This window comes from Sphaeramia orbicularis, chromosome 14 (assembly GCF_902148855.1).
Source record: "Sphaeramia orbicularis chromosome 14, fSphaOr1.1, whole genome shotgun sequence".
NCBI classification, from domain to species: Eukaryota; Metazoa; Chordata; class Actinopteri; order Kurtiformes; family Apogonidae; genus Sphaeramia; species Sphaeramia orbicularis.
The window spans coordinates 49,957,877-49,976,043 of record NC_043970.1 but is presented as its reverse complement, the minus strand read 5'-3'; the positions used below and the strand labels follow the sequence as shown (position 1 = coordinate 49,976,043).

The 18,167-nt window shown below is 40.2% G+C and overlaps 2 protein-coding genes across 2 annotated transcripts; one reads left to right on the top strand and one right to left on the bottom strand.

Annotated features, from left to right (window-relative positions):
* On the top strand, nt 1-17,096 carry LOC115432790 (cornifelin homolog B-like). The gene is made up of 4 exons (XM_030153794.1): nt 1-130; nt 13,571-13,684; nt 14,617-14,777; nt 16,192-17,096. The coding sequence occupies exons 2-4, from the start codon at nt 13,579-13,581 to the stop codon at nt 16,312-16,314; spliced, it is 390 nt and encodes a 129-aa protein (XP_030009654.1). The 5' UTR covers nt 1-130; nt 13,571-13,578; the 3' UTR covers nt 16,315-17,096.
* LOC115432614 (chromobox protein homolog 7-like) lies at nt 5,771-6,778 on the bottom strand. The gene is made up of 2 exons (XM_030153521.1): nt 6,477-6,778; nt 5,771-5,876 (listed from the first exon to the last, which is right to left on the bottom strand). Exons 1-2 carry the CDS (start codon nt 6,749-6,751, stop codon nt 5,771-5,773), a joined length of 381 nt encoding a protein of 126 aa, XP_030009381.1. The 5' UTR covers nt 6,752-6,778.
* Nucleotides 17,097-18,167: the final 1,071 nt, after the last annotated feature.

Genomic DNA, 18,167 nt, shown 5'->3' with positions numbered 1-18,167 from the left:
CCAGTTTGTGTAGTTTTTTCCCTCACGTGTTGTTTCTCTGCAGGTATTTTTAATCTCTGAGAAATTCCATCTTCACAGTTCGTATCAGCTCTGACGCCTATTGCAGAACCCTCACCACACAGAAACGCAGGTAAGCCGACATCTGTACACTTCGCAATTAGTTGATAGTTATCCTCCACAAACACATGCAATTATTTTTTTGATTAGAAAGTTAGTTTTGGGACATAAACTATCCTCATATTTTTATTTCTTGTGAACTGACAAAAATGGAAGTGGACATTTCTAAATAGAATATGCATTAATGTAGCATAAAAAAATCTACTACCTGAAAACTGATCATGTTTAGCACAAATATTTCATATATTACTAATGTTTTCATGACCTAGAATGGTAATCATATTCTGTAAATGCTTAAAATAACTGAAACACGGGAAAAAAAAAAATCAATAATGGCAACACAATGAAAAAAAAAATCTGATGTTTCAACCATTAGGATAGATAGATAGATAGATAGATAGATAGATAGATAGATAGATAGATAGATAGATAGATAGATAGATAGATAGATAGATAGATAGATAGATAGATGATAATAATAATAATAATAATAATAATAATAATAATAATAATAATAATAATGATAACTTTATCTATATAGTACATTTAAAAACGTAGTAGTATTGAAAAGTTCATAAAACTGACTGGCCGACATAGAGTTAAAAAGCACAACGTCGAAGGGGTAAATTGTGTTTAAAAGGTAGTTTGGAGAAGATAACATTAGATAAAATTGCTTTATGGTCTAACACACAGATATCCTTAAGCTTGAGCTTCTCAGGATCGAGACCAAGATGAATAACAAGATCGAGTGTGTGACCTTTTGAATGTGTGGGAACTTGTATGATCTGTGTGAGATTAAAAGATTCCAGTGTATTCATAAAATCTGAGATAAGAGACTGAGCAGGGCAGCACATATGTATGTTAAAATCACCTACAATAAGAATTTTGTCGAACTTTGAAACAAAACCAGATAGTAGTTCGGCAAACTCTTGGATAAAAACATTGTTTGGCCTTGGTGCTCTGTAGATTAATAAAATTAGCACTGGGTGTTTAAAATCAATTATAAAACCAAGATGTTCAAATGTGGTAAAATCACTCTGAGAGATGGGGGAGCATTTAAGAACTTTTCTGACGATGACAGCAAACCCCCCCGCCCCCCCACCTGTCAGCTGGGGTTGGTGAAGGTATGTAAAATCAGAGGGGGTCGCTTCAATGAGGGGGCTGCAGTCATCTTCAGAGAGCCAAGTCTCAGTGATTTAAAAAGAAAAAAGTAAAATTTATTAAAAGTAATAAAATCATGACCTACCTAGAAAAGCACTCAGAGAACGCAGACCTCCACCAAGGCAGATCACTCCCCCCCCCATCACCACTAAAATTTAATCATTTGTTTCTTGTGCCAGAATCAATATTTCCTGAAAAGTTCATCAAAATCTGCCCCCACCCCCCACCCCCCCGATCACCACCAAAATTTTATCCTTTGTTCCATGTGCCAGTATCAACATTTCCTGAAATTTTCATCCAAATTCGTCCATAACTTTTTGAGTTATCTTGCACACAGACAGACAGACAAACCAATGTCGACAAAAACATAACCTCCCTGATGGAGGTAAAGATCTAATATTTAAAAGGCCAAAATGTACTGGAGTAAAAGATGGTGTGGAAGCTAACATGTGTTGCCGAGGTACTAAGATTAGGGACTTTGAGTTGGCAGCAGAAAGATGTGACGGTGGACGTGTGGTTTGTCTTCGATGTGAAATGATGGTGGGTATTTTGGTTGGAAGTAATGTAGTGTCTGTGGGACCTGGGTGGGGTGCAGAGGTGAGGGATGACGTTGGTGTTGATTTGAGAATTTCCACTTGGAGGGAATGTGATAATGGGAGGGACCGGTGGGGGGAGATGTGACAGGGACCAGGGTGTGGAATACTTGCTGAGGAAGGAAGGAAGGAAAGAAGGAAGGAAGGAAGGAAGGGTGGTGTGGTTTCCTGTGTAAACAGTCAGTCATGTGGGTGCTGCATAGTGCACTGCAGGTTAGCCGACAACATTCGGCTACCTTGTCTGTTGGGATGGATACCATCTCTGCTAAAAAGTGAAGGGCGCTCCCAGAACAAGTTAAAATTGTCAATAAAACCAAAGTTCCTGCAGGCGGTCAGGAGCCCAGTGTGAAGGCTGAGGAGTCTGCTAAAACGACCAGCTCCACGACCAAAAGTCGGTATTGGTCCAGAAATAAAAACAGTCTTTCCACAGTCCTTTAAAACGTCAAAGAGGAGGTTAAAATAGTTTTTGTTGCACTCCGACTCCTGGCGGGTTGGGTCGTTTGTCCCCACATGCACCACAACTCTGTATAGAGCCGGGCAGTGAGGGCAAAAGGGAGAGGAGTTTATCCAGGACGATGGGGACGGTGGCATCAGGAAGACAGTGAGTGACCGCATTAAAGAAGCAGATGTTCCTGGTTATGGAGTCACCGATAATTAAAGTTTCTGGGGGGATGAGGGGTCGTGGAGATGAAGTTGCAGGTGGAGGTGGACTGCCTGAAGTGGACAGAGGACGCCCAAATCCCTCCGCTGTCACTGGGTCCGGACCGGTGTTGTGCCAAGGTACGTATCCCCGCTTGTTTCCCCTGGGTGTAGGAGCATAACTGCGACTTTTTATCTTATTATTATGACTTTTTATCTCATAATTATGCCTTACCATGGGGATATTAACTCTTTCATGCATGAACCTTAGTCAACTTTTTTTTTCCTGAGTGTTTTTATTCTTCTTTATGAACCTATTTTTCATGTAGTTACAAAAATTTCCATTCATCTGGACACCATGTGTTTAATTTCTGAAGCAAAGAAACGTGAATTTAAAGCGCAACATCAGAAAGTGATAAACTGTGCAAAAACTGTGAAATGAAAACATTTTTGATGCAGCTAATCTGATGTTTTCTCACATTTTATCATACTCAAACACTAGTTATAACTCACTTCATGGAGATATTGTACAAAACAAACTTTTTGCGTGAGAAAACTGTTAATTACAGTCTAATAACAACTAGCAATTGATTTACACACAAACATGTTACTGCAGATCAGGATTATCAAGAACAGCAAAGTTACAGTAATGGGATGAATTGCAGTGTATGAGATGGTGCATAAGCGTCCACTGTGTTGGGTAACATGCAAGTAAAACAACAAAACTCATGAATATATAAGAGAGCAGCTGTAGAATAGCTGTCCACTGTACTGACCACTATGCATGAAAGGGTTAAAATAAATAAATAAATAAATATATAAAAATGTTTTTTCTAAAAGAGGGGAAAAATATCCCCATGGTAAGTCATAATTATAGGATAAAAAGTCGAAATTATGAGATAAAAAGTTGTAATTATGAGATAAAAAGTCAAAATTATGAGATAAAAAGTTGTAATTGTGAGATCAAAAGTCAAAATTATGAGATAAAAAGTTGTAATTGTGAGATAAAAAGCCGTAACTTTGAGATAAAAAGTTGTAATTATGAGATAAAAAGTTGTAATTGTGAGATAAAAAGTTGTAATTGTGAGATAAAAAGCCGTAACTTTGAGATAAAAAGTTGTAATTATGAGATAAAAAGTTGTAATTGTGAGCTAAAAAGTCATAATTATGAGATAAAAAGTTGTAATTGTGAGATAAAAAGTCGTAATTATGAGATGAAAAAGTCAAAATTATGATATAAAAAGTCGAAATAATGCTTTTGCAGCCAGGGGAAACAATTGTGAGCGGGGATATGTACCTTGGCACAACACCTGTCTGTATGGACACACAGGTGTGCGCAGAGGAGGAGCCTAGACCATGCTCCCCTGAACACTTCAGGACAGCCTCCTTCAGGATTCTCCCACAGTCCCTCTGTCTGTGGAGGATCGATGAGCAGCTCGACCAGCACCGGTCGCAGGAGTGACAATGGTCCGGGGTGGAGAGAAGGCCACGGCCGGGGGTGGGGGAACAAGTAGGTGCAGCAGTGCCCACAGGCAGAGGAGCCACTGCTGAAGGTGGAGAAGGGTCAGTGGCAGCAGGTGGAGATAGATAGATTGATAGATAGATAGATAGATAGAGAGAGAGAGAGAGAGAGAGAGAGAGAGAGAGAGAGATAGATAGATAGAGAGAGAGACAGATAGATAGATAGATAGAGAGAGAGAAACAGATAGATAGATAGATAGATAGATAGATAGATAGATAGATAGATAGATAGATAGATAGATAGATAGATAGATAGATAGATAGATAAACTTTATTGTCTGTCACGGGTTAAAACAACATTCAAGTGCAATCATGCTAAAAAAAAAAAGGCGGGGGGGGGGGGGGGGGCAGTTAAAATCAGCAAAGTGTTCATTTTTGGTTATTCTGGGTGGTTATTGCAGAGGGGATGAAGGAGGGCTAAACAGAGCAAGGAGGATTGTGAGGGATCTGTCACACCCAGGGAACAGACATTTCAATCTCCTGCCCTCTGGAAGGAGATACAGATCCCTAGGGAGCCGGACAAACAGACTGAAGAACACCTTTTATCCATGGGCTGTCCGGCTCCTAAATGCATAACCTCCCCTCCTCCTGGGCATGTGCAATAGGAACAATAGCAGTTTTTAAATGTGCAATGGAATAATAGTAGTTTTTAAATATTTATTCTTCTTTTAACTGTATTTATTGTCTTTTATGCCTTTCAAATTCTTATATGTTTACACTTTTTTTTTGCACTGTGGGTGGGAAGTACCACTCCAATTTCATTGTTTGCTTTTTGCACAATGACAATAAAGGCTATTCTATTCTATTCTATTCTGAATTGTTTTTACAGATGTTTTTCTGGGCCAGTGGAACCTGACAGCATTGTTGAACTTTCCTTCAAAATGAGCCTCATCTACCTTTTGTTGTGACGTTCAGTTTTTTTGCCTGGTTTTATCCACCTTTGTACGGACACAATTCGTTGTATGAAGCACATGCAGACGGTACTGGATTGGGTTCCATTTTGGCTCTATCGTCGCCTTCTCAATAGTATGAATGGCATCAATTGTCTTGTGCTTCAGGTCATTGATATCCCGTATCTTTGTTCGATATACGCTATCTTTAAACCCCATAGAAAGAAATCCAGGGCAGCGATATCTGGTGAACGAATAATTGGTGTAAAATACTGTTTGTCATCTTTTTATGGTCATCAAATATGACCCATTTGGACGTTCAGAGGCTCCGTAGTGAACGTGGGAACACCGTCATCTTCTACAACACAGGTGTCAAACATGCGGCCCGGGGGCCAAATCCGGCCCGCCAGAGGGTCCAGTTGAGCCCTTGGGATGAATGTGTGAAATGCAAAAATTACACTGAAGATATTAACGATCCTTTGAGTTCAGGTTCCACATTCAGACCAATTCAATCTGAAGTGGGCAGGACCAATAAAATACTATCATAATAACAGAAATAATGATAACTCCAAATTTTTCTCTTTGTAAATGTAAACATTTTCATCTATTTACACTAAAACAAAGTATAATTTCACAAAAAATATGAATAACCTGAAATGTCTTAAGAGAAGGAAGTCCAATTTTAAATGAGATTCTGCCTGTTACTAAATGTTTTGTGTGTTTGTAGAAATAAAGTGTGAAAGGCCGAGTACAGAGGCTGAACCCAAAAGCAAGACCACGAGAGACCAATACAGTTTAGTGTTTTTATTAAACACTTTAACAGAGAAATTGGAACAACACAGAGAATATTTAATTCCTGTGGAGCCTCTGGTTCCGGGGATAAACGTCTGGCCTGCGGGTGGTAACGACAGGTGGTCGGCTGGGCCGAGCCGGGAAAGCCCCAACGGAATCCCCACTAGGGACAGACAGAGGGTGGTCAATAAACAAGCCAGGTCATACACGGGAAGACAATCATGCAAGCAACGGGACATGGGGGACAGGCAAAACTCACGGTAAATATCCAGGCTAGGGTCGAAGCACAGGTGATCGTTGGAGGCTGAGGTAATATAAGGAGCAGGCAGAGACAGAGTCGGGTAAACGAACCAGGTCGGGAACAGGCAGGCAGGATAGGAACAGGCTGAATCGATGGTCGAGGGACGAAAACAGGTCAAACACGGCAGACAAACGAACAGGATCCAAGAAACGCTGGTAAGTGAACACAAACTAGTTGTAGAGCACAAACTGGCAACTGAACAGGGGAAGACTGAGGGTTTAAATACACAGGAGGGCGGGAAGACTATGAGACACAGGTGGAGATAATCAGGGAGGAGTCAGGTAATCAGGGAAAAGGTGAACATGATCAGGGAGAGGAAGTAAAGACAACAGACAAGACACATGAGGGAAACTTAACAAAATAAAACAGGAAACGACAAACAAAACAGAAAAGACAGACAAAGTCCAACAGCCGACATGACAGTACCCCCCCCTTTAGGGGACGGCACCGGACGGCCCAGGAACCTCCGGGTGGCGCTGATGGAACTCCCGAATCAGGTCCGGGTCCAATATGTAGGAGGCGGGCACCCAGGAACGCTCTTCAGGGCCGTATCCCTCCCAGTCCACCAAGTACTGGAACCCTCTCCCTCGACGACGGGCTGCAATGAGCCGGCGCACCGTGTAGGCTGGGTCCCCATCGATGATCCGGGGCGGTGGAGGTGGCTGGGTGGGGGGGACTAACGGACTCTCCTTTGCGGGCTTGACTTGACTGACGTGAAACGACGGGTGAATTCTCATTGTCCTGGGTAATTTGAGGCGTACAGAGACAGGATTAATAACCTTTGATATAGGGAAAGGGCCCACGAACCTGGGTGCCAGTTTTCGGCTCTCCACCCTCAAAGGGAGATGCCGGGTCGACAGCCACACACGCTGGTCACGCTGGTAGACCGGAGCTGGAGTCCTGTGCCGGTCCGCCGCAGTCTTGTAGATGCCAGACGCCTTAAGCAGAGCCTGTCTGGCACGAATCCAGGTCCTTTTACATCTCCTTATCAGAGCCAGGGCTGACGGAACGCTGACTTCCTTTTCCAGGGCCGGGAACAGAGGAGGTTGATATCCAAAAACTACATGAAAAGGAGACAGACCAGAGGAAGCACAGGGTAACGAGTTGTGGGCGTATTCCACCCAGATCAGCTGGCGGCTCCAGGATGCAGGGTTGTGGGAGGCCAAAACTCTAAGACCGGCCCCCAACACCTGATTGAGCCGCTCAGTCTGACCGTTAGACTGGGGGTGGTAGCCCGAGGACAAACTGACAGATGCCCCGATGAGGGAGCAAAAAGCACGCCAAAAACGTGCGACAAACTGAGGGCCCCTATCAGAAACAATGTCCTTAGGGAACCCATGCAGACGACAGACATGAAACAGAACCGCCTCTGCAGTCTCCTTAGCAGAGGGGAGCTTGGGTAACGGGACAAAATGGACCATCTTAGAAAATCGATCCACAATAGTTAGAACAGTGGTATTACCTTCAGACGGGGGTAATCCTGTCACAAAATCCAATGACACATCAGACCAGGGTCTACTAGGGACGGAAAGCGGATGCAACTGACCAACCGGGGGTTTGTTGGAGGTCTTGCATGCTGCACAGACGGGACAGGACGCGACGTACTCCGCCACCAGCTTTTCCATGGCTGGCCACCAGAAGCGCTGTTTGATGACGAACATGGTTCGCTGGACTCCCGGGTGACAGGACAGCTTAGAGGTATGGGCCCAGTGAATCACCTGTGGACGGAGGTTAGGGGGAACAAACAGACGGTCTGGCGGGACGCCAGCCGGGATGTCACAAGCCTTTAAGGCCTCAGAAACAGACTTTTCAATCTCCCAACGCACCGCCCCCACCACACAGGACTCAGGCAAAATAGCTTCGGGCTCAACACTGGCTGTATCAGGTGCAAACAGTCTGGACAAGGCATCGGGCTTCACATTCTTGGAGCCCGGCCGATAGGAGAGTAAGAAATTGAAACGTGTAAAGAATAATGCCCACCTGGCCTGACGAGAGTTGAGTCTTTTGGCGGTCCGCAGGTACTCTAAGTTCTTGTGGTCAGTCCATATTAGGAACGGCACCTCCGTTCCCTCCAGCCAATGTCGCCATTCCTCCAGCGCGACCTTTATGGCTAACAGCTCCCTGTTGCCGATGTCATAATTACATTCTGCTTTAGTCAATCTTCTGGAAAGGAAGGCACAAGGGTGGAGCCTGTTGTCCTTAGGCGACCGTTGCGAGATGACCGCACCGACCCCCAGGTCAGAAGCATCCACTTCCACGACGAACTGGAGAACTGGATCCGGGACTGACAGAACGGGGGCCGAAGTGAAGACGTCCTTCAGCCTTCTAAAGGCTTTTTCAGCTTCGGGACCCCATCTAAACACAGACTTAGGAGAGGTTAGAGCATGCAGGGGGGCAGCCACACTACTGAACCCCCTAATGAACTTTCTGTAAAAGTTGGCGAATCCAAGGAACCTCTGGACGTCCTTTCGACAACTAGGGGTAGGCCAATCCCTAACTGCACTAACCTTCTCCGGGTCCATCTGCACACGTCCCTCTGCAATGATGAACCCCAGAAAAGACACAGATGGCCGGTGGAATTCACACTTCTCTGCTTTTACAAATAACTGATTCTGAAGGAGTCTCTGGAGCACTTGGCGGACATGATGGACGTGTGACTCGACATCCGGGGAAAAAATCAGGATGTCGTCTAAATAGACAAATACAAAAACATTGAGCATGTCACGCAGTACATCGTTTACCAGGGCTTGGAAAACAGCGGGGGCGTTGGTGAGACCAAATGGCATGACCAAGTACTCATAATGCCCACTGGGAGTGTTAAATGCCGTTTTCCACTCGTCACCTTCTCTGATTCTGACCAGATGGTAGGCATTACGGAGGTCTAATTTAGTAAAAACCTTCGCACCATGTAATAGCTCAAAAGCAGATGACATGAGTGGTAATGGGTACCTATTACGGACAGTGATATCATTTAAGCCACGGTAGTCAATACAGGGGCGGAGACTCTTGTCTTTCTTGTCTACAAAGAAAAAACCAGCACCAGCTGGAGACGATGAGGGCCGAATTAAACCAGCTGCTAATGATTCGTCGATGTATTTTTTCATGGCGACTGTCTCCGGGCCCGACAGGGAATACAACCTTCCCTTAGGGGGGCTGGTACCAGGGCGCAGGTCTATGGCGCAGTCATACGGTCTGTGAGGAGGCAAAGCAGTGGCACGGGCCTTATTGAAAACTTCTTTCAGGTCATGATAACATTCTGGTACCTTATTAAGGGCAGGAAAATCAGTCTCTGGCTCCCTCAGGGCCTCCACAGAAGCCACAACAGGCTGGACTGGAGCGGATGGGAGACCCTGGGACCGGTCCTTTACCCCATGGTCCACACAAGCCTCTCCCCAAGACAAGACCTCTCCTGTCTTCCAATCTACCCGGGGGTTATGAAGTATGAGCCACGGGTGACCTAATATGAGGGGTTGAGTATCAGAGTGGAAGATATGAAAGCTAAGCTTCTCTGAATGACCATCCTGGAACTGAAGAGTAACTGGTTGAGTGCGTAGCACCACACGACAGATGATGTGATCGTCCAAAGCCCGTGCCTCCAGGGGGTGCTGCACCGGTACCAGTTCCAGGTTTAGCTGCTTAGCCAGTCTCTCATCCATGAGGTTAGCGTCTGAGCCGGAGTCTATCAGGGCGGAGTGCTGTAGCGAGACAGAATTAGAAGACAAACAAACCATAGGCTGCACCCGAGATGTGTTGAGCATACACACAGTATGGCTCAAGAGAGCGCCCTCACCTGCCGGAGTTTTGGGCTTCAGCGGACAGCTGGCGACCCGATGCCCATCTTGTCCACAGTAAAGACACAGTCCGGTTGTCAGACGGCGGCGATGCTCCTCTGCGGAGAGACGTGTGCGGCCCAACTGCATCGGCTCCTGCCTCGAGGCTTGGCCAGATTCCGGTACGGGTAACGGAGGATCTACAACCTTCTTGTCACGATCAGCTGGTCGAAACCCAGACGGTTCAGTCTGCCAGATGCCCCATTGGTCCGAGACCAAGATGGCAGCTGAGATGACGTCATCCAGAGTGCGTAGTTCCCGACGGAGCGCCATCTCACGCCCAATGGTGCGGTTCAGTCCTGACTGAAAAGCAGTAATTAATCCTGCCTCATTCCAACCCGACTCAGCTGCCAAAGAGCGAAACTCACTCACATATTGTCTGATTGATCGGTCTCCCTACCTCAGCCTCATAAGTCTCATCGCAGCCTGCTGGCCACGAATAGGATGATCATATATTCTTTTAAGTTCGGCCAACAGGCAAGATGCAGACTGAGCTAGGGGTGAATTCTGCTCCATGAGGGAATTGAAAAAACTTAATGGAGGTCCTTCCAACAAACTTGCTACATAAGCAATTTTAGCTGACTCACAAGAAAAGCGTCTGGGTTGAGAATCAAAAATTAAGCGAATCTGGGTACAAAAACTTCGACATGTGTCCGGGTTACCAGAGTACTTTGAGGGAGGAGGGATGTTAGGTTCCTCCGAGGCCCTCACAGATGGATCTGAGGGTTCAGGTTCGCTCGGGGGACTCTGGGCGGACGCCTGATTACCGGTGAGCTGGGAAATCTGGGAGGACAGCTGAGACATCTGGTCCATAAGGGACTGCAAGAGCTGCTCATGTCCCCCCATGCGTTGCCCCTGTAGGCGGATAGCTTCCCGGACCTGGTCTAGGTCTGCTGGGTTCATACTGTTGGCCAGTTTGTACTGTGAAAGGCCGAGTACAGAGGCTGAACCCAAAAGCAAGACCACAAGAGACCAATACAGTTTAGTGTTTTTATTAAACACTTTAACAGAGAAATTGGAACAACACAGAGAATATTTAATTCCTGTGGAGCCTCTGGTTCCGGGGATAAACGTCTGGCCTGCGGGTGGTAACGACAGGTGGTCGGCTGGGCCGAGCCGGGAAAGCCCCAACGGAATCCCCACTAGGGACAGACAGAGGGTGGTCAATAAACAAGCCAGGTCATACACGGGAAGACAATCATGCAAGCAACGGGACATGGGGGACAGGCAAAACTCACGGTAAATATCCAGGCTAGGGTCGAAGCACAGGTGATCGTTGGAGGCTGAGGTAATATAAGGAGCAGGCAGAGACAGAGTCGGGTAAACGAACCAGGTCGGGAACAGGCAGGCAGGATAGGAACAGGCTGAATCGATGGTCGAGGGACGAAAACAGGTCAAACACGGCAGACAAACGAACAGGATCCAAGAAACGCTGGTAAGTGAACACAAACTAGTTGTAGAGCACAAACTGGCAACTGAACAGGGGAAGACTGAGGGTTTAAATACACAGGAGGGCGGGAAGACTATGAGACACAGGTGGAGATAATCAGGGAGGAGTCAGGTAATCAGGGAAAAGGTGAACATGATCAGGGAGAGGAAGTAAAGACAACAGACAAGACACATGAGGGAAACTTAACAAAATAAAACAGGAAACGACAAACAAAACAGAAAAGACAGACAAAGTCCAACAGCCGACATGACATAAAGTCTATTTATATCTACATCTATAAATGAAAGTATATCTAGTATATAATATATAGTATATAACAGTAATAAAACAATGAAAACATCCATGTAGTGAGTCAGTCCTTTGGTTTTACTGTTGAATGAATCACAGTTTCAGATGTAACTCTACTGTAAATGAATGTAGGTCATTTTGACCCAAATATGGAAGTTTGGGGTAGTAAAACAAAAACTACAATTGTATAAAATCTGTAAAAGATAAGATATCTCAAATCATTCAAGGAGGAAATAATGACAAGTCCAAATTTTTATCATTGTAAATGTAAATATTTTCATGTATTTACACTAAAACAAAGTATAAGTTCACAAAAAATGTGACTAACCTGAGAAGTAAATACAATTTTAACAAGATTCTGCCTGTTATTAAATGTTTTGTGTGTTTGTAGAAATAAAGTCTATTTATATCTATATCTACGAATGAAAGTATATCTAGTATGTAATATATAGTATTTGTAGATCCACTGTGATCTGTACATTAGAATGTAGATGTGTAAACGATAAACTGAAGCATAATATTTTTAAAATTACACGTATTTTTTTCAGTTTGTTCATGTTATTCGCAGATGATGTAAACCTTTTCATAATGTAAATTTACTCTTTTCGCTCTAAAACGCTGAAAAAAGTTTGGAGTTGACATTATTTATATATTATTATGTTATTAATTTACTAGTCCGGCCCACTTCAGATCAAATTTAGCTGAATGTGGCCCCTGAACTACAATGAGTTTGACAACCCTGTTCTACAACATTGATTCACCAGTAAAACCCATGGAGCTGGAGCAATGACAGTGGTTAGAGATGACTGGTTTATGTTCAGTTAATTACGTATTTTACTGTAAAAGTCACTTTTTCTTCACTTTTCTCTGTTTTTGATATAATAACGCTCAACTTTGAATGGAGTTTTTACAAACATCAATGTGATCAGAGTACATTAAGTATAGGAAATTACCACATTTTCACTTAAAAATGCAAAATACTGAGCATAATATTATACTTAACGATGATAAATCACTTAAGGAAGGTTAAATATAAAGGAAAAATGAATGTGAGAACTGTCCCAAAAGCAGCACCGGATCTTTATGGGTTAATTATGTTTTGATTGAACCTTTGCCAACACGGAAACACCTTTTAAAATAATTCAAATGGTATGTGTTTACTGCAGGTGACCATGTGCATGAACTCTCACTGTTCTCACAATATTCAAGAAACCCTGAGGGAAGCTTCAGAAGTCAGTGGATGAATATATTATTGTAGAAAACAAGAACTAACTTTAAACTCTAAGTCTAAATGGAGGAGTTCAACTATTTTCTGTTATGGCTTAATGTTTGTTTGTAAAATCAGTGACTTGATGGAACCATAATTAGAAAACTTCTTCTGCTAAACATTACATAATCACCTGCACCAGGAGGTATTGTGATCACTTTGGTTTGTTTGTTTGTTTGTTTGCAAGATAAATCAAAAAGTTATGGATGAATTTTCATGAAATTTTCAGGAAATGTTGATACTGGCACAAGGAACAAACGATTAAATTTTGGTGGTGATCAGGGGGTGGTGGAACGACAGATCTGTCTTGGCAGGGGTCTGTGCTCTCCAAGTGCTTTTCTTGTTAGATAATAAAGCCAGAAGACCCTCTGAATCTGACCCTCGTGTTGTAATTTGTCACAAACGTTTTTTATATTGGCAAGGATTTCAGGATCATCAGAGAATATGACGTTTTCAGGAAAATTGGAAAGTTTTCCCTAAAATGTTAATTTTATGGGAAACAGCAGGACAAAAAAACTCTGAAACTGTCCTTGTGTTCATTTCTGGGTTTGTTTTCTTCTTCTCTGTCTCTTTTCATCCCTTCTTCTTCTTCTTCTTCTTCTTCTTCTTCTTCTTCTTCTTCTTCTTCTTCTTCTTCTTCTTCTTCTTCTTCTTCTTCTTCTTCTTCTTCTTCTTCTTCTTCTTCTTCTTCTTCTTCTTCTTCTTCTTCTTCTTCACCCAGTCTCCACCATGGCGTCTAAACTGCTGATCCAGCAGCCTCAGCCTGTGATGGTGGTCCAGGACTCAGATGAGTGGGGGTCTGGGATCTGTGACTGTTTCGAAGATCTGCCTGAATGTGAGTCTTTATGAATTCACACACAAAGACAACAACATATTTTACATCTGTTTATTTTGAGATTATCTCTTTTTCTTTTCAGTTCAACAATAATTATTAAATGAATATTTCATTATTTCTACACTTTGCTTTACGTTCACCCTATTTGTACCATATAATAATAATAATAATAATAATAATAATAATAATAATAATAATAATAATAAATCAAACTAATCTGTGTAACATGGAATGCTTAGTGAAATAGTAAAGTGAAATATATAATAATGATACAGAAAAATAAACGTAAAATGATTTGAAACTGAGCTCAGATTTCAGACATTTAAAAGAAACAAGTGCTTAGATTCATTTACTCCCTTATCTCAGAACGATGATCAAAATATGCTTGTTTCCTGGATGTTTTCAGGTTGAGTTTCCTCCTCAGTATCTGTATGTATATGGCATGTTAATCTGAGTTTATCTTTTTTATTTTCTTTTTTTTTTTTTACCCTGGATGTTTTCAAGTTGTTTTGCCTCATTGCCGTCTATATTTATTTATTTACTTATTTATTTATTTTTCAATCATGATTTTATTTTATTTTATTATTTTTTTAATTAGCTTATTGCTGTTTTTCCTGGATGTTTTGGGGCTGGTTTTTCTCCTCAGTGTCTATATTTTTATCTGATTTGATTTGCATGGGTTTTTTTTTTTGTTGTTTTGGGGTTTTTTTTTCTATTTTTATTTTTCTAGAGGTTTTCAGGCTGTTTGACTCCTGAATGTCTTTATGTATTGATTATTGATTTTTTTTTTTAATTGTCGTGTTATTTATTCATTTATTTAGCCTAATTACTCATTATTATTACTTTTTTTTACTGATCTGATTTTCTTAAATAGTTGTATTATTATTTTTTATTTATTTTGTTTTTTTTTTTATTTTCCGGGGCGTTTTCAGGCTGTTTTGGGTTCTGGTGCTTACCCTGCTTCGCATGCAGAACCTCCAAGAAATTCGGGGAGGACCTCTGTATCCCCCTGCTGGAGCTGTTCTTCGGAGGCCTCATCCCGCCCATCACCATGTCCATGAGGGTCGCCATGAGGTACCGCTACGGCATCAAGGTATAAGGACACAACACATCTAGCATCTTAGTCAATTTATGCAGCGATTTAACAGTCATATTTATTAATGAACCTATTGTTTTCTGTAAAGCATTCACTTTTTTTATTGTTTTCTGTTGTTAAACTTTCCTTTTCTGTTGTTTCCTGACTTTAACCTGTTGTTTATCGACTGTTTTCTATTGTTTCCTTTCATTTTCTGTTAATATCTGGCTTCTAACTTAAACTTTATCTATTGTTTTCCATCATTTTCAAGTTTTTGCTGGTGCTTACTTTTTATTTTCTGTCATTTTCTGACCTTTATCCATTCTTTACCTTTTGTTTTGTGTTGTTTCCTTTAATTTACCCACTATTTTCCTATTGCTTTCTTATGTTTGGCAGTCATGCACAGTGTTTTCTGTTATTTATCTGTTGACTTTTGTTGCTTCCTATTATTTTCCGGTTTTAACTTTAATTTTCTGGTTTTTGCCAGTTGTTGACTGATTCTTAACCTGTCATTTTCTAATGTTTTATATTGTTTATCAGTTGTGTACTTGTTGTTTTCTGGGTCAATATATAATTGAGGGACTTTTTGAGTTGCCTTTACAGGGTAACATAGTTGACAGGGATAGATGATGTTTTTGTGGTTTTCAGGCCTAAAATCAACATAACCATAACAATGCATGGCATTTTTACAAACAGATTCTTCTAAATATCATATATACAATTAAGTAAAATTGAAAATGAAAGTTATTTAAAAAGATATTGTTGTAACACTGTTGACATAAGAGTGTGACAAATACACACTTGACTCACACACTACTTTATATTAAATAACTAAGAAAAAGGTCAAAGAACATACCTTGGGGTCTTGCCAGTTTTCTTCAGGAGGAAATGACATCATGTGGAGCAGATCATGTGATCTGGAATAAACACACTTCCTTGAGAGATGTTTTTGTAATGGGTAACTTAGCTGAAAGTGATTTCTTGGACACAGATACAATTTATTATTTTCCATATAAAATTTAATAGAATGCCAAAAAAGAAATATCTGTCATGAATATCTCAACTTAATCAAAAGAACACAATTAAAACAATTTTTGAATGAGCTCATTTTATTACTGTTTAGCTAATTAGAATGTGGTTATTAAATTTGGATGTTATTTAGTTGACATTTTAGTATATCTAGTCATGTATTAATAAGTGATTGTTTCCATAATTAAATAATTATGGAATTGTTACAGACATGATCATAATGAATATAAAAAACTTTTTTTTTTACTTTTAGTAAAGATGTATGCAAGATATATCCCACATGGACTTCAAAAGTCCCTCAATTATATATACTTTTTATTTTTCTGTAGTTTATCTGTGGTTTTCCAGTTGTTTGATGACCCTTGCTTTTCATTTTCTACCATTTACTTGTTGTTTTCTGCAGGGCTCCATGTGTATGGACTGTGTCTATTCAACCTTTTGCGCCGCATGTAGCTGGTGTCAGATGGCCCGAGAAATAAGGAGGCGAGACCTCCCCATTGTCCTGGTCAACGCCAGACACAAATGACTCCGTTTATCCACCATTTTCATTACACTGCATTTATATAGACAGTTATAACCAGAATAAAAACATGTGATGGTTTCCCTCTGTGTTCATGTTTGACACACAGTGACATGACATTAGGTCAAATGAGAAGCAGCAGTAAAATAAAACTTACCTCCATGTTTTTTTGTTGGAGACTTAAAGAAAATATTCTTCTTCTTTTTTCATATTTCTGACAGAATGGACATCTCAGAACAGTTTCATTCTAATAAACTAACATCTAATTAGTTAAAGCTACCATTTCTGATTTTAATGATTTTTTCTGTTTGAAAAAATATTATCCATATAACAAAATACAGTAACAGGATTGAAAAGTATAACATGAAAACAGAAGCAGAATTTGTTCAAATATGCAACAGACTGATATACAAAGACATAGCATCTGTTGTGACACTGTTAAGATTTAATTCAGCAAATATAGTAAATTTGCTAATATATGCTATGAAATTCTTTAGTTATTTGAAATATGCTGATGTATTCAAGTCTAAAATGAATGAATTCCATTGTTTTGTTCATAGTATATATCCTGCATTAATTTTAAACGTCTTTCTTTATCATGTTTAAGAAATTTGTACTTACTCAAGTCTTAATATCCTTAATTAAATGAACACTGATGACGCTGTACTTTTACTTTACATTCAAGCACCTTATTAACTGAGAGGATGTGTCTATAATGATAAACTTTAGAAATAATTTAAAAAAAAAAAAAAAAAAAAAAAAAAAAAGAAAAAAAAAGAAAAAAGAAAGAAAATATGACATTATTTTTGAATGATGTTTTCAGAATTTTTTTTTTTTTAAGAAACTTCTGTGTTGATTTAAATGCTTATATTCTTGGTTTCAAAAGGGAAAATAATGTAAATCAAATAAACAGATAAAAAAATACAATGATGCATCGAGTTGCTGTTTCTCCCCAAAAACTATTTTTCACTGTCACCATCTGAAATAATTCTGTATAAATAAAGATGTAGTTATTACAGTCTCCACTAGAGGGCGCCACAGTCTTCATCATGATTGGACAACATTGTAGAGACATCTGAGGTCATGTGGGGTCACAGTCAACAGAAGAACAATTTGACAGAAAAACAACTTTAACAGAAACATAATGTTTATCTCCCCACCAATGTTCAATGAAAATACTGATGAACTTTATGCATGTATTTGTTTATCATCATTTATTAATCATGAATATTTACTAGGGTTTAAATATAGCTTCTCATATAGATAAATACCCTGTAATGTGTTATATTTTATGTAATTTTTTTTTTAATATTTCACTTTATTTCCTCAGGGAAGCATTAGTTAAAATTTTTAAGTTCTTTCTTTTTATCATATACAGTAATAAATAAATAAATAAATAAACTGAATTTAAAGGATAGATGAATTAAATTATTTATTACAGGGTTGATGTTTACATTGGCACAGTTCAATACATATGTTGAGCATTTTGATGTTTATCATGTTATATTTACAGTTAGAAGTAACAGCTCAAAACTTTTTCTCAACTTGTGTAAAATATTTGTGTGATCAGTCAAGGTTGAAGTTGCAGAACCTCTTTCATATAGATTAGTGCAGTTGAGTACATTGATTCATTAGGACACTGGTGACTGATAAAACAGCAGTTTTAAGGTTAAAATGACCAAAACCAAAACATTAAAAAGTATAAAACAACATACAAGCTTTTGAAGATAGAATAAAATTAGCAAAATATTGAAGTTTATATCAATAAACAATTAAGTAAAACTTCATAAATACAAGGAAATACTGAAGAAAATGAGGTAAATAATGTCTATAACCCATATTAAAATATCGAGTTGAAG